The 20,703-nt window shown below is 41.7% G+C and overlaps 1 protein-coding gene across 3 annotated transcripts in view; it reads left to right on the forward strand.

Moving 5' to 3' along the window:
• CDH13 (cadherin 13) overlaps positions 1-20,703 on the forward strand; it is a 1,106,386-nt gene that overhangs the window by 299,917 nt on the left and 785,766 nt on the right. For all 3 annotated transcript variants that reach the window (XM_073882334.1, XM_073882335.1, XM_025860409.2), the window contains exon 2: positions 5,302-5,413. In XM_073882334.1, coding sequence (XP_073738435.1) covers positions 5,302-5,413 — 112 coding nt within the window. The remainder of the gene's footprint in view (positions 1-5,301; positions 5,414-20,703) is intronic.

Here is a 20,703-nt window from a genome sequence, read left to right on the forward strand (position 1 = left end):
GTCCCTTCCCCATTTAGCATATAGTCAGCCAGGTGAGCTGCTGGCTCACACACACAACCCCAGGTCTTAAGGCTTTGCACACTGCATGTGCAGTTTCCTTGTTGGGTAGTTCTCCTAAGTACTTGTCTTCTGAGCAGGGACTGATTTCTGGGCTCTTTCTGTTGGATGGATCCGCCATCTTGGAAGTCCTTCCCTTCTGTTTTCATAGACGGGGAAGAGACGACATTTCAGGGGCCAGGTCGAGAAGTGGTGAAAATCCTTTTACTCTCCTTCTGTTGGCCAGAGCTTAGTCACATGGCCAGAGTCGCTGCAACCGAGCCAGGACCACGCAGTTGTGGATACTATCGTGACAAGTAATTAGAGACTCGTAACAAGGAGAGTTCTTTGCTTGAAAAGCCTATTTCCAAAGTCTAGAGTAGGGATTGCAAATTCAGATGCCTTGGGGGCCAGACGAGTGTGTAACTGGGTCAGGCGAGCAGAAGCAATGATACAGGGAATGGTGCAGACAGGGACAGCCAAGAGAGGTACACTCTTTATAACATGATAATTTAACTTTTATGATAGACTGCTATGGCTAAACTAACCGAATCTGCTGGCCACATCCATCCCATATGCTGCCAGTTGGCACCCTGCGGTCTGGGACAGAAAAAACATTTTTCTGGAAGCAAATTCCAAAGTTGGCTATGTTCATGAATCACTACCTGTCAGGATAAACATAAACCCTTTCTTTTTAAAAAAGAAAGCTCGGAACAGCAACAGAGAAATGGAAGCTAAAAAAAGAAGCAGGTATAAAAAGTGTGATGTAAGGCTTTGCTCTCGGTGTGTACGTTTAGGGCAGTGGCTCTTACATAGAGGATGGAGCTCTGAGCTACCATTTTAAAGGATGCTTGGTGCAGTACAACTCAGCTCACAACAGGCACTGATGTTTTCCATTGTGCGCCTGACCCCAAGATGCAACCTCCCCACAGACCTTCTACCTGACTCAGGCCCCTGCTGTTTCCCTTTGAATATTTCTGAGCACAGTCTATACACTGACCAGTTTTATAGTAGCAAAAAAAGTAATATTTTGATATTTGTCAATGTCTACCCTGGGGAATATAATATCAGTGAATCACGTATATCGGTTTAAACATAATATAGAGAAACAATGATAAGAATAATAGCAAACATTTATTGAGGAACTACTATGTGCCCGGTACGACATAAGGCTCTTTACAACAATTAACTCATTTAATCCTCATAGTAGCTTTAAGATACTATTGTTGTTCCAATTTACATCTGAGGAAACTGGGACACAGAAGGTTACTTGCCCCAGGTTGCAGCTGGTAAATGGCAGCTAATAAACTGGGATTCATGCAGAACCAATGTGGCTCTGTCCTGTGCTTATAGTTTGTCTGAACATGAATCTGCTTTCATAAGCAGGCTGACTGTAATTTTCAAATAATAGAAATCCTTCGGTGATCATAAAATTTGATCACTGCTGAGCTTTCAAATGTGTATTGGTGGCCTGTTGTTTATGAGGTGCAAGCTAATGCATAAATGAACAAAAAAACCATATAGGAAGGCCATTATTTCTAAGGCATTAAAGATAAATTCAGAATGTTGTTCGTAGCATATATTCTGGAAATGCTAAAGAGGGTTTGGAGAAAAGTATGTCCAGGTGGCATATTTCTAAGAGTGACATCTGATGATTTTGGAGAAGGGGCTTAACCTAGTTTTGGAGTAATGTCCAAATACTCGCTTTTAAACCAAAGAGGGAGGCTTCTTCATATTCTTCCACCAAACTCAGTATGATTGAAATTGGAGAGTGGGTATCCATGACAAGTTCATGCACAGATACTACTTAAATTCTGCTAAAAATTCAAGGGGCGATAGCGGTCAAGTAATATATTCTACCACTACTGCCCAGGCAGACGTTCAGCTTTTGGGAAGCCCTAAATTAGTCTGGATTGTTTTTTAAATGCAATTTTCTACTTTCGAAATCTGTTACATGAAACCCAGACAGACACAAAGGAACTTACGTGAAAGCAAAAAGTGTGTTGGCGAAAAGGACAAGTCTATGTTCCTTTCCATTTATCCAGCTAATTCTGACCCATCTTTGAGATGAAAGCAGAAATGTCCCTTCTGTGGGTTTGCTTTCCCTGATCCCCCTAGATGAAGTTAAACTCCCTGTCCCTGGCTTTTACATGCTCTCAAAGACACAGTTTCCTCTCAAGTGAAAATTCTAGTTACTTAATTGAATTATGATTTGTTAATGCCTGTCACCTTTTCGAGTCCACATTAACAGTTAACACTTGCTGACCACTTACCTTGTGCGACACCATTCTAGTTGTTTATTTCTTTAAATTTTAATTTTTTTTTTGAGAAGAAGAGAGCACTGGAGTGAGCTAGCAGGGAGGGTTAGATGCTTCACTGACTGAGCCACCCAGGCACCCCTATTGTAGTTGTTGTTTTAGATGCACCATCCACTGAATCCATATTTCTCCTCTCAATGCACATCTTATTCTCCACATTTCCATTACTATCAGTCAGTAAAGGACAGTGCCAAGATTTGAACCTCCGGAGTTCGTGCTTCTAATTACTGGCTTATTATGCTTCTATATAAGCTCCAGAACAGCACCTAGCAAAGTGTTTGCTGAATCCCAGGAGATTAATAAGGTTGGGGGAATGAGTGAATGAATGAATGCAGGGAGGACAGACTAGTTCTTCCTTGGCTAAGTCACATGTTGCCCAGGAGAGTGCTGCATGCTTTTCTCTTATAAGTTTGGTGGATAGAGGGACCCAACAATTTACAAATAAAATCTGAGCCTCTGGGAGTCCTCTCATCACTTCCATCCTCCCTGATGGTCAGCTGTTGGAAAATGTTTATTTTTCCTTTATGACTCCAGAGGATTCCTGAATAGAGCCTGCCAAGAAATCAGGACAGAGATGGAGCTGCAGAGAGACAAGAACAGGGGCTCCACTCAACCAACCTCTCAACCAGTTCTGGTTTCTTGTGCTCAGGATCGCCAGAGAAATGGCATCTCCTTAGTTCCTAGGGGCTGACTGGTTTACTGGTCTGGGGCTGAGGGCAGAATTAGCTGATTAGAAGGTTAAGGTATAATTGTAGGCTCAGGGTGCCTGGAGGCCACCTTTGACCATTTACTGTTTAACTGAATTAGCGTTGGCCAGTTGTAGATTTTCTGCTTGCAAAATTGCCTGCAAATTATTCTGAGTCCTGAATCTGCATTCTGTGTGTGTGCCACTTGGGATGTCAGCATTATGATTGCCTTGGAAGCAATCTAACCAGAGCCTGCTCTGGAGGAAAGGGAAAGTTTCACAAGCAGAACTCTACGATAGGGAACTATAATATCCTAACCCCTTTGATTTTTGAAAGATGATGTCGGTCAGGGTGATGACTTGCCCATTTCAATTTCTCTGATATTCCTCAGTCCAGCCATACCATGAACCTCCAAAAGATTAATTCTCGCTCTCATTCCTTGGGGTTCACTGCATTTCAATGGGCTGGTATTTAGAGAGAAGCCCTGGTTCCCTGGCTTCCAACCTTTTGTGCCCTCTTGTGAATTTGCTGGTGGGGATAATAATGAGTTTTCTTCAACAGCTTGTGGACAGTGGTTAAGAGTTTGCATCCTAGTATCAAAATTTGGTTTCCCAAGAAGCAGGCATTCAATCGAGGATGTGAGTGCAAATAGTTTTATTTGGAGGATGGTGTCAGAAAATACCAACAAGACATGAGGAAATGAGCCAGGAAAGGAAAGGCAGTGAACGGAAGGTGAGTTATCAAGCCAGATGCCACTGTGGGCACCTGGAGTTGAAAGCCACATGGAAAAAGGGAGACAGAACACTTGCCTGTGAGATGTCTCTCCTGAGGGGTGAGAGAGCTGGGGTATTTGTGCACCGATTCTCACCAGTGAGAATATGAATTTCCAAACACTCTCTGCTGGCACCATGCTCTGTTAAAACAGCCTTCCCCAGGTTTCAGAGAAACAACTCAGGCAAAAAAATTGTAAAATCCTGCCCCATGACATGGAAAGCCTAAGAGGTGTGGGAGGAGCTCTCACAGTGATCCAAATCAGAGGACACTTGAGCCTGGATTCAGATCCTGGCCCCACCCATCCTAGCTGCACAATCGTGGGCCAACGTGTTAGCTTCTCTAGGATGTGAGGCCCCTTGTCTGTAAGATGTATCCTATAAAATATTAAATACATCATAGGCTGTGATAGAGATTAAAGGAGATGATGCATATAACAAACTTAGCATAGTGCTCACCATGTAGTAAAGGTTGAAAAATGTTAGCAGTTACATGTTAAGTATTATGGAGCGTCTTCTCTGTGTCCATATATACAGTAGGTGCTTGGTATCAAAGTCGGAGAAAAAGAGGTAACTCCTATCTTTACAAGGCCTGTAGTCTTTGCCTAGTAAACCCCTGGCTATTTCTTACCATACTAAATTATCTCTTGTCCAAGAGTGTGTCACATACTTTCATATTCCAAAACATATAACCTAGATTTTTGACTCCGGAATGAAGCACTCCAAGGATTTGCAAAGACAAAGCTGAGCTTTTGGAAGCAATTATAAAGTTTAGGTTTTTCTAGTAGCCAAACTTACCAAAGTAAAAACAAAGTGGTGAAATTGACTTTAATAACATATCTATTTAGTCCAGTCTGTAAAATATTATTGTTTCAACATGTAATCCATATACAAATTATTAAATTAGGTATTTTACACTATTTTTCTTTTTGGTACTCAGTCTTCAAAATCCAACATATATTTTATACTGACAGTTTCAGCCCAGCTACATTTCACGTGCTTGGTAGCAGAGTGTGGCTCATGGCCACCATATTGGATTGTGAAGGTCTAGTGGGCCCTGAATTCCTTTGGGAAATAATTTCCAATGGAATATTCTGCTTTCCTCCTCATTATATATGGCACTGCTCCTTTTCATCTATGACAGTGAAGTTGGTTTTAGCTCGGGCATCATATGAAATTGACTGTTTTTGTCATGAAATTTCACACATAGAAACCATGGTGAGATTCTTAGCAGGTGTAAAAATCTGACAAAGTTATTTCTTTAACAGCAACTTGATGGAAACTACAGCAGCTGTTCCCATTTGCGTGTTTTCCAAATCTCATTGCCAAAGCGAATTGTTGGCAGCCACAGGAGAAGTATCAACTTACCTCTTCATTTGGGAAATGAAATTAAAACCTCAGCTCATTTCTAAAAGTCACAGATTTGGTAGAAGTTAGTAGGGCAAACACATAAGCCGCTGTTAAAATATTGATGGCTTTGGTTTTTCTCAGGTGCTGCTGCTAACATCTGCAGAAGATTTGGACTGCACGCCTGGATTTCAGCAGAAAGTGTTCCATATCAATCAGCCAGCTCAGTTCATCGAGGACCAGGCGATTCTAAACTGTAAGCAACATCACTTGATGATTCTTTGGGCCTATTCTCATATTTGAATTCACCAGTGTCTAAGAATGTGTCTCAGGATGCGGCATTCCCTGAGCTAAGTGTTTTCTGATCATTTTTCTTATGTCACTGCTTGACCCAGGGTGGAAGCTCTTGAATTAGAGCCTTGTCGACTCAGAGGTGAATAAAGTGGTTGTGTATCTCTTTTGAGTATTTTATCATTGATGAGCATTTCCTCACTGGTCCCAGAAAAGGAGACCGCCAGCCTCCAACGTGAGTACTACTCTGTGCAAAGGAAATTAAATCAATTTCCCCTGGGTAGTTCCCTGAGAGCAAAACCAATGCCTTCCCAAGGATTGATGTTTTACTCGGATTCCTTGTGCATAGTGTTAGATGAAAATAATGGTGAGAGCAGGATGTTGGCTTCTGGGAATTTTTAGTCATAGGAATTCAAAACTCCTTTTCTGAAGGCTAATAAGAGGGTCTTCAGAAAGATTCAAAACCTCTACTGGCTATTTTGTGGAGTAAACTCAAATCCCCCCAAATTCTAATTAAAATATGCTCCCCTCAGATCTGTGGTAATAATCTCTTCCTATTTTTAATGCCAGTATCATATTGTTTTATCTTTATGAGGGCATGGAGTGCATTGCTAAATGCATAGCAAGCATAGTTTTAGCACAATAGAATCTAAAATTGATGGTAGACAAATAACCATTTAATTGTAAGCTCTTGAGCACCATTCTTTAACATTTGGGAATGCAGAATATGAAAACAGTGGTTTAATTTGGTCAGATGCTCCCAGGTCCCTTTAGGGAAGATCATTGTGCATTTGCCCTTATGGCCTCAGGCTTGCCTTCCACGCTAACCACGTTCCTTCATTCCTTGCTCTATGGCTGGTGTGTTTAAAGAAAAGGAAAATAAGACAAAACAAAACAAAATAAAACCAGCCTGCTTGATTGGATTGTTCTTTGAGGCTGGAACACATTTGAAGAGTTGAAAGGAACACAGTAATAAAGATGCAATGCCCCAAGGTGAAGTCCATGAACATCTTGATCCAATTATACCAATGGAATCATTTCGGCAATTAGAGTCTGCAATGACAAGGTGCAGAACTGTCACAATAAGTGAATTCCAATGTGTGATTTCATGTTAATTTGCTCCCTGAGTGTGACTCCTGGGTCAGGCCATCAGGAACCCTTATTTGTCTTTTGATTCTTCTATTTATCAGAATCAATATTTTCAAAGGGAACTTTAAGAGAACCATTTTTTTCTGGCTCTCCTGCCCTCTCATCTGTCTCATTTCTTCTCTTCTCCTTCTCTCTTTCTGTCTCCCTTTTCCTTTCTTTCTTCCTTCCTTTCTTCCTTCCTTCCTTCCTTCCTTCCTTCCTTCCTTCCTTCCTTCCTTTCTTTCGTTTTTCTTTCTTCTTCTTCTTTTTTTTTTTTTTTTTTGGCAAGCATTTATCCCAAACAGCATCTATATTAACATGGGTGGAAATGTGAAGCCACCCCGAGTATGGAAATTAATAGAGTTGGTATGCAAAGCAGGCCCATAAATGTGATTGCTTCTGTAATCTTCACGACACCAAATAGCTTTTAATTCACCGCTGAGAAGCTGGAAACAATCATACTTTGGGGGATCTTTTTAATTTAAACTAGACCATACTGTATATTCCAATATCACAGTTTTGTGTGTGTCTGTGTTTTTTTTTTTTTTTAATCCCCTAAGTAATTAAGTGGGTTATGGTTGTTTGTTCTGTGTAAGCTAGTAAATGCTAAATGGAACTGGGTTGATTATCAATGATAGCACGTTCAGGAAAAGGCAGTGATATGGGAATTGAGGGTATTTAAAATTTTAGATATGAATTTGTATGTAAATTGTTGGATCAGCAAAATCTGACTAGCCCCCTCTCAGTGAAACTGTAGGTTCATATGTATTACTAGGGCAAAAAATACAAAGAGTACATCTGGTCTGATGCTTTTGAGTTAATCTCAAAGCAACGAACATGGGTTGTTATCAGTTAGACCCTGCGAATAAGGTTAATTGTGCCTAAATGCAGAAGACAGTTTCCATAGCCTTGAGAATGCCTGTTGAATATTGTTTGGGAAAATCTGGATTTCCAGAAGAAATAGCAATGTATTGCTCTATTCCAGAGGAAAGGAAAAGCCCCGAGTATTGAGCATTGATGAACCTTCCCCCCAGGCAACTCTCTCCCTCCCTCTCCTTCTTCCCCTTTCTTTCTCCATTTCTTTCATGCATTTCCGTAGGGTTCAACACAAGACCCTTCTTTTTTTTTCCTTTATTTTTTTTTTATTTTACTAACACATAATGTATTATTTGTTTCAGGGGTACAGGTCTGTGACTCATCAGTCTTACACAATTCACTGCTCTCACCAAAGCCCATGCCCTCCCCAGTGTCCATCACCCAGCCCACCCCATCCCTCCCACCCCCTCCCCTCCAGCAACCCTCAGTTTGTTTGCTGAGATTAAGAGTCTCTTATGGTTTGTCTCCCTCTCTGGTTTCATCTTGTTTCATTTTTCCCTCCCTTCCCCTATGATCCTGTCTTGTTTCTCAAATTCCTCATATCAGTGAGATCATATGATAATTGTCTTTCTCTGAGTGACTTATTTCACTTAGCATAATACCCTCTACTTCCATCCACTTCATTGCAGATGGCAAGATTTTGGGGTTTTTTTGATGGCTGCATAATATTCCATTGTGTATATAGACCACATCTTTTTTTTATTATTTTTTAAAAATTTTTTTATTGTTATGTTAATCACCATACATTACATCATTAGTTCTTGATATAGTGTTCCATGATTCATTGTTTGTGCATAACACCCAGTGCTCCACGCAGAACGTGCCCTCTTGGAATACCCATCACCAGGCTAACCCATCCTCCCACCCCCCTCCCCTCTAGAACCCTCAGTTTGTTTTTCAGAGTCCATCGTCTCTCATGGTTCATCTCCCCCTCCAACTTACTCCCCTTCATTCTTCCCCTCCTCCTATCTTCTTCTTTTTTTTTTCTTAACATATATTGCATTATTTGTTTCAGAAGTACAGATCTGTGATTCAACGGTCTTGCACAATTCACAGCGTTCACCATAGCACATACCCTCCCCAATGTCTATCACCCAGCCACCCCATCCCTCCCAGCCCCCACCACTCCAGCAACCCTCAGTTTGTTTCCTGAGATTAAGAATTCCTCATATCAGTGAGGTCATACGATACATGTCTTCCTCTGATTGACTTATTTCACTCAGCATAACACCCTCCAGTTCCATCCATGTCGTTGCAAATGGTAAGATCTCATTCCTTTTGATGGCTGCATAATATTCCATTGTGTATATAGACCACATCTCCTTTATCCATTCATCTGTCGATGGACATCTTGGCTCTTTCCACGGTTTGGCTATTGTGGACATTGCTGCTATAAACATTGGGGTGCACGTACCCCTTCGGATCCCTACATTTGTATCTTTGTGGTAAATACCCAGTAGTGCAATTGCTGGGTCGTAGGGTAGCTCTATTTTCAACTTTTTGAGGAACCGCCATACTGTTTTCCAGAGTGGCTGCACCAGCTTGCATTCCCACCAACGGTGTAGGAGGGTTCCCCTTTCTCCACATCCCCGCCAACAACTGTCGTTTCCTGACTTGTTCATTTTAGCCATTCTGACTGGTGTGAGGTGGTATCTCATTGAAGTTTTGATTTGGATTTCCCTGATGCCGAGCGATGTTGAGCACTTTTTCATGTGTCTGTTGGCCATTTGGATGTCTTCTTTGCAGAAATGTCTGTTCATGAACATAAGACCCTTCTATCTCTGAAAATATGATTAACCAAGAAACCACTGAGTGGTGGGTGCTCTCAGAATGAAGGCCATATTGACACAAGGCTAATGTCTGAATGAAAATGGAGACGAGTTAAACAGAACCAGAAAGTTTGAAAATACTTAGATACTTGAGGTCGCATGCCAAGATGTGGGAAATGGTGAGGATTATTTTAGCGACATACAAGCTGATGTTTTAGGTAATAAAAGAGGTTAAAAGACACCAGGCTAGTAATATCTCTTGGACTCTGCTTATGGCATTTGTACTTTCCAGTTTTGCTTTATCTTTGCAATATTTAAGAGCTTTGGTTGCCAATCACTATAAAGTTTTGTCTTGCGGAAGGTGTAAACATAGCACAATCAGGGGATGTCTACACTTTTCACCATTCTATAAGGTTGTCTGGAAGTGTTATCTCTTTGCCTGACAGACACAGTATATCTGCTCATATCCCAGACTTATAGTCACCTAATTTGGGTTCAGCTTTTCGCAGGCTATAGAGAATGTTTATTCTGTTCATGGCTTCCTGCTCTCTCTGTTCAGACAGTAATATTTCCTCTTATCCTTTTTCATCTTTCTCCTCAATTCTCAATGACTTATCTCTTTCGAGTTTAACTGTTACTAATGGTCACCTCCACTCCTTTTCTTTCCCTAATATTTTATTCACTGTTCACTCCAACACATCTTTCCTTCAGTTGTACTAAAGCCTTTTATTTTCTTCACATCCAAATAACTCTTTATTCTCTCTCTTTTCCACTAAGTAGACTTGCTTTCGTCTTTAAAAGGCCATTTTTCAACAAGCTTCTAGGATCAAAACATGGTATTCCACTATTCTTCTAATCTAACCAGGGGAGCTCTTTCATTGTATCTTTCATAGTGTGATGCAAAGCCCCCAACTCATGATAACTTGGACAAAAGTTTCCTGCCTTCATCTCAGTCTTGAAAAATGAGCTGGGAAGATGTGCTTATTCCCATTTTTTTATGAGAAGTGCCAGAAGAAACGGGAAGACAGCTTGGAAGGCAGAAACTCAGGAGACATCCATTCAAGGCCTTTGGACTCAGGGCAGAATCTTTGAGGAGTTTGTGGTTGGGGGTCCCTAGAGGCCTCCAACACCCAGAATTCTCTTAATGGATTAGTATTGTTGCTTCTTCTGTAACATGAAAATCATGTGATTCTGGTACCTATCATCTTGGCCCCATGAGATTTGAATAGTGATGCTGGTTATACCCTCCCAGCTGACACCTAGGCTTTAGAAGAATAAGCACCCTGGAAAACTGACCAGCCATCCAGCTGAGGTGGAAAAGGACCAGGTGATAAGCCACTGACTATCTTGTGTTTTGCAAAATTATAGAACAGACTATTCTGCCCTGGCCACATCAGCTCAAACACATCTTCCTAGCCTCATGGACAGATCTATAATCGAGTTAGCTAAGGGCATCCATACTCTTGACCCTCCAGCTTCTGTTAATGGGAGATATCTCCAACTTCCAGAGTCCAGAAAGGACACCCCATTGGCCATCTAGGCACTATTAGACCAGCACTTTTCTCCTTCTTACTGTTTATCCTTCCTGGATTACTCTTCATAGATTCCCCCCCCCCACCACACACACAGACACAGACACACAGAGAGAAATTGCTGTGCCTGAGTTCACCTAAAATACAACCTGTATAATTACACTTTTATTTTTTAATTTAAATTCAATTAACATATAGTGTATTATTAGTTTCAGAAGTAGAATTCAGCGATTCATCAGTCTTATATAATATCCAGTGCTCATTATATCACATGCTCTCCTTAATGTCCATCACTCAGTTACCCCATCCCACCACCCCTCTCCCCTCCAGAAACCCTCAGTTTGTTTCCTATGATTAAGAGTCTCTTATGGTTTGTCTCACTTTCTGATTTCATCTTGTTTTATTTTTCCTCCCTTCCCCTATGATCCTCTGTTTTGTTTCTGAAATTCCACATATGAGTGAGATCATATGATAATTATCCTTCTCTGACTTATTTTGCTTAGCATAATACCCTCTAGTTCCATCCACGTTGTTGCAAATCACAAGATTTCATTCTTTTTGATGGCTGAGTAATATTCCATTGTCTATATATACCACATCTTTATCCATTCATTAGCTGATAGACATCTGGGCTCTTTCCATAGTTTGGCTATTGTGGACATTGGTGCTATAAACATTGGGGTGAAGGTGCCCCTTCAGATCACCTCATTTGTATTTTTGGGGGAAATCCTTAGTAGTACAGTTGCTGGGTCGTAGGGTAGTTCTATTTTCAACTTCTTGTGGAACCTCCATACTGTTTTCCACAGTGGCTGCGTCAGCTTGCATTCTCACCAACAGTGTAAGAGTGTTCCCCTTTTCCACATCCTTGCCAACATCTGTCTTTTCCTGACTTATACAACCTATATAATTACACTTTTAATAACGCACTTGCACTAGTTAGAATAGGCTTGGTATCAAACAACCCCAGTGACCTAACAGAATAAAAGTTTATTTCTAATTGTTACTACTGTTATCCTTGACCTTAGGTAGGTTCAGTGTCCCTACAATGGCCATCTAATCCGGGATTGATAGAAGATAAATCATGGACATTAAAAATCTGGAGAAATGAGTGACTTTAGGATTTGAACTTCATGGACCGGTAGATTTTTTTTTTTTTTATCTTGGATTGATGAGATTGTATTTTTAAACATTTTTCTAAGCCTGGACATGAAAAAAAAAAAAGCAAATAGATGAGATAGAGGGAGAATACTACCATTTACTTTGGCTAGAATTTTCTTTTAAAAGGTCATTTGGGGGCGCCTGGGTGGCTCAGTCGTTAAGCGTCTGCCTTCGGCTCAGGTCATGGTCCCAGGGTCCTGGGATTGAGTCCCACATCGGGCTCCCTGCTCCGCGGAAAGCCTGCTTCTCCCTCTCCCACTCCCCCTGCTTGTGTTCCTGCTCTCGCTGTCTCTCTCTGTCAGATAAATAAATAAAATCTTAAAAAAATAAAAAATAAAAAAAATAAAAGGTCATTTGGGAAAAATAAAAATAAAAAAATAAAAGATCATTTGGCACAGAACAACAAAGGAAATAGGAATAAGGACTAATTATAGCAGAGAAGGCGGTTCTTTAATTTGAGTGAATTTTCTTTTGTAAGATAATGTGCCAAATGTCCTTATTTACTTCATTTTGGTGGGAAATCACATGTCAAATGCATTAGGCTGATATTACTTTTTCTCCTATTGACTTTCCTGATACTCTTCTCAAGTTTCAGTATGTTCATTTTCTAGAGAGGCAGGGATAAGTCTTAAGAGATTTCCTTATGATGGGCTATATGCCCATGCTGACAGCAAGAAGAGAGAGAGCATTTCTGGAAAATGTAAAAAGTTTGCATACCTTGGGAAGAGATGTTGGGATTTGTAAAATGCACCACGAGTGTTGATCAGTGTGACATCCATGGCCTTCATAACTGGCATTTACTGTGCACTCTCTAAGTGTGGAGGGCCCCCTTGAACATCATAACGGGCCTTAGGGGATAAAATAATCTCGTATGCCCATTTTACCGATGAGGACACTAAGGCTGGGCTAGTCAAAGCAATTTACCCAAGGTCGTCTCACTCATACTTGGCAGCATCAAGATTTGAACCCAGGATTCCAGTCCCTTGGCTCTTATCCAAAGTTCTTTAGTCTAGTGTATTGTTTTTGTTGATGTCAATGGTGACACATCAAGGAAATGTACCACTTCATTTTCCTATCTAGTTTCATCAACCTGGATGAGATAGAGAAGATAGAGAACTTCTACTGCATTATATTCTTTCTGTTCACAACCAAGTTTCATTCTTCCCCTGTAATATTAAAAAAATACAGGAAAAGTACTGCTTTTTCCTTATTTCGAATAGATCCAGTTAGTGCAAGATTGTCCATGACCTGCACTCCTGGCTTTCCACCTTCCCCATGGGTTTCTTTCACCAGGACACTGGTTGGTCACACCACCTTGACAATGACCTTGACTAGTGGTCAGATCATCCATGGAGTGCGTGGTGTTGCATTAATCATATTTGTACTTAACGTACATGAGTCATGGCTTTTGAGGGTGTTTTTAATAGACTATAAATCAAACAGGGAACTTGAAAAATGAAGGCAATTAATGAAAAGCAGTATGAGAGGTGTTTTGCATCCTAACATAGGAAATACATCGCCAGTGAATTAAATGTCAAAACAAAGGCCCTTTTGACCCTGCTGAAAAGATTTCATTTGGATGGTAATAAATGGATGAACTTTCCAACTGGCAGGTGGAGAAATGCCTGTTTCCTGAGTTTAAGCTCACTTGGGCTTTTGTTTGTCTATATTCTCTATCCTTGAACACTTCCCAAGTTCTTTTATTTTTGTTTTTAGTTTTAGTGATTTAAAAAAAATGATAATTTATTTTCCATTTTCTGATTGTACCTTGCACTACTAACTTGTATTTGCCCTCAAGTTGGGAGATTGATTAAATGATTAATGAAATGATTTAACATCACCTGTACTGCAGTCTGCATAGATCTGAATATGGTTAGAGTTTCAAGTGGTATATTTACTTAAGCTGTTGTGATATGCCAAGGAATATTACTCTGATGTCACTTAATTCACTCCATATTATGAAGGTGATTATATTTTGGGTCAGAATGTGGACTCCTATTTGCATCAATGAGGCTTTTTCCTATTTTAGAGTCCTGTAGAAATGTAATACTTTTACAAGTTTGCCCTTCCACCCCACCATCATATTTGTAACAATCTAATAATCCAGTCAATTAATATTATTCTAATCTTCGGGGCGCCTGGGTGGCTCAGTTGGTTGGGCAGCTGCCTTCGGCTCAGGTCATGATCCTGGAGTCCCGGGATCGAGTCCCACATCGGGCTCCCTGCTCAGTGGGGAGTCTGCTTCTCCCTCTGACCCTCCCCCGTCTCATGCTCTCTCTCTCTATCTCATTCTATCTCTCAAATAAATAAATAAAATCTTTAAAAAAAATATTATTCTAATCTTCAAAAATGCATATTAACTACCTTATTTCATAAATGTAAGGTGATGTAGTAAATAACTACAGAATAAAAAGAACACAAACACATATTGGAGAGGGATAGGATGAAGTGCTTAGAGATCCTTCCATTGGACTTGGGCGGTATGTCGTGATTCAAAGAGTGGGAAACATACCAAGTAGTGGAGTAAGAGGGCCTGAGAAGGTGAGGAATGTAGATGGGGCTCCTGTGGCGTTAAGTTTTATCAGCAGAATGGAAGAAATAAATAGACCAGAGAAATCACACTGTCAGCCTTTGGGCTAAATTTGCCCCACAGTTATGTCCTGTCTGGCTGCTCAGTGTGGAAGTGTTTAATGAAAAAGGTTTAATGAAAAGAATTTATTGACAACATTGAGAATTTCACTTTTAAAAATTCCTAACTTTTAGAAGATTAAACCTCCAGAATATAGACCCCAGAGGTGGGCTGCCTGGGTTCAAATCCAAGGTTTGCCCATTATCAGCTAAGTAATTTCAGAAAGTTAGAGGAACACAGAAACTTCACTGGGCCTTAGTTCTCAGTTCCCTCATTTATAAAATGAATATGATAATGGCAGTAACCTCAGTAGGTTGCTCTGAGAATTAAATGTTAATCTATGTAAAGCGTTCTGAATAGTGGCTGGTCTATAGAAAGCACTAGAATGTTAGCTGCCAGAAGTTAGTGCATCAATAATTGTAGCTGGGGCCTTCCCTGGGGCCCTCCAATCTCTACTGTCTTCCTGTCATCCGGCTGGCTTCCTCATCCATTCTGCCTGCCCCTTATAGACATCTAAATTCACTCCATGAAGTCGCCATTGCTCCTGAGTCTGGCGCGTGGATCGAATGATATGTCACAAAAGACCAACCACAGGTGCTGTTTCTATCAAACCACTGCTGTTTCTGATAGTAGCTGTTCTTGGTGGCCAAGGAAGCAGAGAACAATGCTGAGAGATGGAAGGGTATGGGCTGGCTGCCATCAATTAAGACTTTGAAATCTATTTTCAGTGTTTTGAATAGTTAATGCAGGTAATGTGTGAAAGGGGGGCCATGTGCTTAGACAGTGTGGCTAGCTTTCCAGAAGTTCAGAACAGACGAATGAGAGGGGAGAGTCGGGAGGGCTGGGGCGGGCATGGAGCCCTGTGAGAAGTTCTGAGATGGGGATGGTTGGAGGTAAATCAGAGGAGAGGTCGTAGGAAAGGTGGCAGCATCATTGAGGGGCACCTATATATGAAATAAGGGTGAGAGCAGAGCCCCAGAGAAATCCAAGGGTCTAGACTAGGGAAGACATCTAGAAGTTTTCTAAAAGAGATGCATAATCACTGGAGTCTCTCCCAGCTCACTGACTTGTATGACCCCTGTATTCTCTGGACCTCTGTTTCCCCATTTGTTTAATAAGGGTATATTAGTCTCATTATACCAGAGCTGTTTGGGTTGTGATCCAAAGTAACCCAACTCCACCTGGCATTAGCAAAAACATATAAAATTATCAGCTCACATGATTGAAGTTTTTGAGGCTTGAACTAGCTTCAGGAACACCAGGGTCTAGAGGCTCTGATGATGTCATCAGGATCACCTTTCATTCCTCAGTTCTGCTTTCTGGAGTGTTGGTACCCCCTACTCTCAGAGAGTTTCCCTCCAAGAGGGTCACCAGCAGCCCCAGCCTTTTATTCTTCCAAATTCACAACCCAGAGCATCCCTTTTCCAAGTGCTCCAGCAAACCTCTCATGGCTAACAATTTTGGTCAGGTTTGGCTCTTGTGCCTATCCCTGAACCAATCACAGTGTCCAAGAAGATATGGTATTTTTGTTGGCCAGGCCTGGGAAAGTGGAGATGCTGTTCCCTGAAGGAAAGGAGTGATGCAGGGCTGGCAGAAATAGAAGTCCACCGTACAGGTGTTCTGCCCTGCTGCTAAGGCCCCTTTTCAAACCAGCATGCTCTGACTGCAGGCTGTGCTCCCGTGCATACGGGTTTTTAGAACCCAGCACACACGCAAATGGAAATGTGTCTTAGGTGGCAGCGGGTGAGGACAGCCATCATGCCCGGCTTTCTCACTGGTGATACTGGTGAGCAGATTGCCTAATTAGGACTGTCAAATTCAAAGTGATGCCATATGGCCTCATTCTTCAACCTGTTGAGTATATCTTCGCTCACACAGTTCTGTAACTGGTATAAATCTCTTTTATTTCTGTTTTTCTTCAAGAGAGGAAGAATACAGGAACATACGGATGTTACAGGAGCATCTCCTAATTTAAGATATTAGAACCACATGAATTGGGCTGCTTAATGAGTAAGGCATCAAAACAGAAAGTAGGAAAGATGAAGCATGGCTCTAAATAGTTTGAGAAAGCAGAAGATCTTATTATCCTGTAACAGACCAAATCTACACCCATTCTAATTATTGTGGTGCCCTCTGTCTGTCCCTTTCATCTTAATTTTCATGAAATTTTTGTTGGCTTGAAAGCAAAAGGGCAAGAGGTACAAATACTTGCCAGTCAAAATATCCCCAAGCATTTTTTTTAAAGACTTATTTATTTATTTATTTGACAGAGAGAGAGAGAGAGCTAGAGAGGGAACACAAGCAGGGTGAGTGGGAGAGGGAGAAGCAGGCTCTCCGCTGAGCAGGGAGCCCGATGCGGGGCTCGATCCCAGGACCCTGGGACCATGACCTGAGCCGACAGCAGACGCTTAATCACTGAGCCACCCAGCTGCCTCTCCCCAAGCATTTTTTGGTATTTGACCAAATTCACATTCTCCTTCTGGAGACAGAAATAGAATATAGGAAAGGAAATGACATACGTGGATTCCCAACTATCCGTTTAGTTAATTATTTAAGAAACACAGAATGGTCACCTATCTTACACCGGACCCCGCACTAAGTGCACAGGTTACAACTGAACCAGAGTAAAAAAAAAATTGCCTCCTGTGTTGGAACTTTCATTCTTGTGGAGAGAGAAACAGACACGATAGGAATAAACACCTAAGAATGCAGGAAAACAAGACATGAAAATCTGATGAAGGAAATAAGACAAAGTCACATGACGGAGATTTCTGGATGTCTGCCATAGAATGGGCCACCAAGAAGTTTTCTCTGAGACGCTGAGGACTACATTACGAGCTGGGGTCCACCCTGTGATGATTGGGTTGGTGAACATTTAGGCTGAGGGGCCCCATAATGCAGGGGCCCTAAGATGAGAACAGGTCTTTCCGTTTGAGATTCTCTGATCTAGGGAAGGGGCTACCGTTTTATCCATTTAATCAAATCAACTGCTCTGTCAGATAGGATTATAAATCCCATTTTACAGATGAGAGCATGAAGGTTGATTAAAGGATCCGACATCTCAGAAGAAGGGCCAATGGTGAAAACACACTCTGATCTCCCGATCCTATGGATTCTCTCCACATGAAAAGCTATATCCAGTTTCCTCCCACAGAAGCACTCCTCTTGTTTTTATTATGAACAGATTGAGGTGTCCCTGAGGGCCTCACAGGGTCAATGGTGTGGGCGCCTGCGTTGGACTGCTTGCTTCCATCACTTACAGGGTGACATTTCCAGTCAACTTCTAGCTCCTCAGTTTCCTTATCTGTAAAATGGTGGTGGTGTTTTTGTGGGTTCATCGAGATACCACAGGCAAAAGTGTTAGGACACTACCAGCCGCATGCAAGCTCTAGATAAAGGTTGGTATATTTTATCATTTGAAAGAATAAGACCAGGAAGGGGAATGTCTGCGAAGTGATGCTGTTGGAACAGGCAGCGCTGATGTCTCCCAAAGGTGGCACAGAGCAAAGCCTGCCTCCTCTGAAATAGAACACAGGTTTTTCCTCCTGCCTCCAGGTCTCCCTGGTAGACACTTTCATGTTCTAGGGGTATGTGCCACCCCACCCACCCCCCAACACACACACACACACACACACACACACACACACACCACTCATGTTTTGGTCTCTTTGGGTGAAATGTTAAAAGGATGTTCCCTGAAAAGCATTTGAGAAGGAATTCTTCCCAACCTTAGATCGGGCATGTTCGGCAAGTTAGGGAGCTAATACCGTGCATACGCTGTATATTACACAACTCCACCAGGGGTGTATGGGGCGGCCCTGTGTAATAAAACAGATATTTTTGCAGTAAAATAGATGGGTATTTACCCTAAGTAGGATAAATAAGGACCACCACATCAGTTCAGGTTTGGTTTCGTGCCCAATGAGTTATGCTGTTGGTATGCTGAGCCTCTTGGATTTCAGAATTGCAGACTGTACTCCGTAGGAGAAGAGTGCCTTGAAAAGTTGCAGACCTCAGTTCGGCTAAAACATTGAGCTGGCCTCTTCACATGTCAGCTGCTTCTGGGGCAGCCGAGTGTGGTAGTGGCTCCGACTCCAGGTTCTAGCTACCCCCCACGACCCGCTCCTGCTTGTGAGCAACTTAGTAAATGATGTCTTGGCAGGCCACCCCTGAAAAGTGGCCAACCGCTGCACCAGGCTGTTTCATTCCCATTTGAAGCCAAAACAGTTGTCAGCCATCCAGGTTCCTCCTAACTGTGCATGTCAGCTGATTCCGGAGCCCTCCCAGAGGATCTATTTTTAGCTAAAAGTGGTTTTAATTTTCATATGTATACATTAAATCCACAGGGGTGGGGGAATTTCCAAATAAGGAACATTGATTCTGAATAACATGAAAGAAATAATTAGTGCTTGAAAAACAGTTCAAAATATGAGTCAAAACCTCCAAGGAATATGGTTAGCTCTGCATTTTTCAGTGGAAGGAAGTTTGCCGGATTAAAAACAGAAATCGAGGGTGAGTGGGGATAAACCAGGATAAACCTGGGAGAGGGATTCGGCGTCAAGTTCTAGGCACTGAGGAAGGGGACAAGACTAAGAATAGGGGGGACTGAAGTAGGGGGCAACTGGGGTTGTCAGAGGGATGCCAACGGTGATGTAGCCCCGTGGTCGTTCCCCGTGTCAAGAGGGGCACAGAGGGGAGGGCTGGAACCAGGCCGTGGCCATACTCAAGAGGGCTGGAAGAACAACAGCCCCGAGGGAAAGGCCTGGGGCCCGGGGTGTGGCAGCTCTGATCAAGCTTCCAGGTGTTTTATTTATTTTGGAGCAAGGTCAAGGCCATTCGAGAGTAGGTAAGGCCTAAGATAAAGATGTACATAATTTTTTTGTTTTGTTTTGTTTTTAATGTCCAAAGTCTCCTGCTTTGCTTTTGGGGTAGGCCAATTCAAACTTTTTGTTCTCATCATGTACATTTTTGATCAGGCACATTTTTGTGATGGGCATAGCCTCTTTGTGTACCTAGGGAGAAGTTAAATTGTTCTCTGTTATGAAGCACTTTGTCAGCTACAATTACAATTCAGTGACTTTATCAGTTCTGATAAACAATGACCAACTCAAAATTTTAAAGAAAAAGATTTAGTGGGAAGAAATTGTGGAACTCACAGGTTCATCCAAAGGCCTGAATGAGGAGGCCTCAAAAAGGACAGCAATAAAGAAGCACCAAGAGTTTCAGTAAGGGGAACTCGGAGAGAGTTTAGGACAGTGCTTTTCAGACTTTCTATAGTGAAAAGATCAGTTTTTGTTTCAATGCTGAAACTTTTGTAATAAATAAATAACAAATAAATAACTGTTGAAATATAATTTTCAGTAAGTTAAAAACATGACTCCTGTAGAAATATAAAGTGAATACAGGTCCAAATTCACCAATTAAAGTGCAAACCAATAAGGTAAGTCTGACTCAAAGAACATTTGATGATCTAGGTGTTTGTAGGTGATTTCATAATGAGGAAATGTTATAATCGGCTTGCTAGCCGTCAAAAAAATAAATCTTGCCATTTGCAACGATATGGATGGAACTAGAGGGTATTATGCTAAGTGAAATAAGTAAATCAGAGAAAGACAAGTATCATATGACCTCAGTGATATGAAGAATTTGAGAAATAAGACAGAGGATCATAGGGGAAGGGAGGGGAAAATGAAACAAGATGAAACCAGAGAGGGAGACAAACCATAAAAGACTTTTTTTTTTTAAGATTTGTTTATTTATTTATTTGACAAGAGAGACACAGCCAGAGAGGGAACACAAGCAGAGGGAGTGGGAGAGGGAGAAGGAGGCCTCCTGCTGAGCGGGGAGCCCAATGCGGGGCTCGATCCCAGAACTCTCGGATCATGACCTGAGCCGAAGGCAGACGCTTAATGACTAAGCCACCCAGGCGCCCCAAGAGACTCTTAATCTCCGGAAACAAAGTGAGGGTTGCTGGAGTGGAGGGCCGTGGGAGGGATGGGGTGGCTGGGTGATGGACATTGGGGAGGGTATGTGCTATGGTGAGCGCTGTGAATTGTGTAATACTGTTGAATCACAGGCCTGTACCTCTGAAACAAATAATACCTTGTATGTTAAAAAAAAAAAAAAAAAAGAAGATAGTAGGAAGGGAAAAATGAAGGGGGGG

The sequence above is a fragment of the Callorhinus ursinus genome, unplaced genomic scaffold, assembly GCF_003265705.2.
Source record: "Callorhinus ursinus isolate GAN/ISIS: 27379988/994484 unplaced genomic scaffold, GSC_fseal_2.0 scaffold46, whole genome shotgun sequence".
Classification (NCBI taxonomy): Eukaryota; Metazoa; Chordata; class Mammalia; order Carnivora; family Otariidae; genus Callorhinus; species Callorhinus ursinus.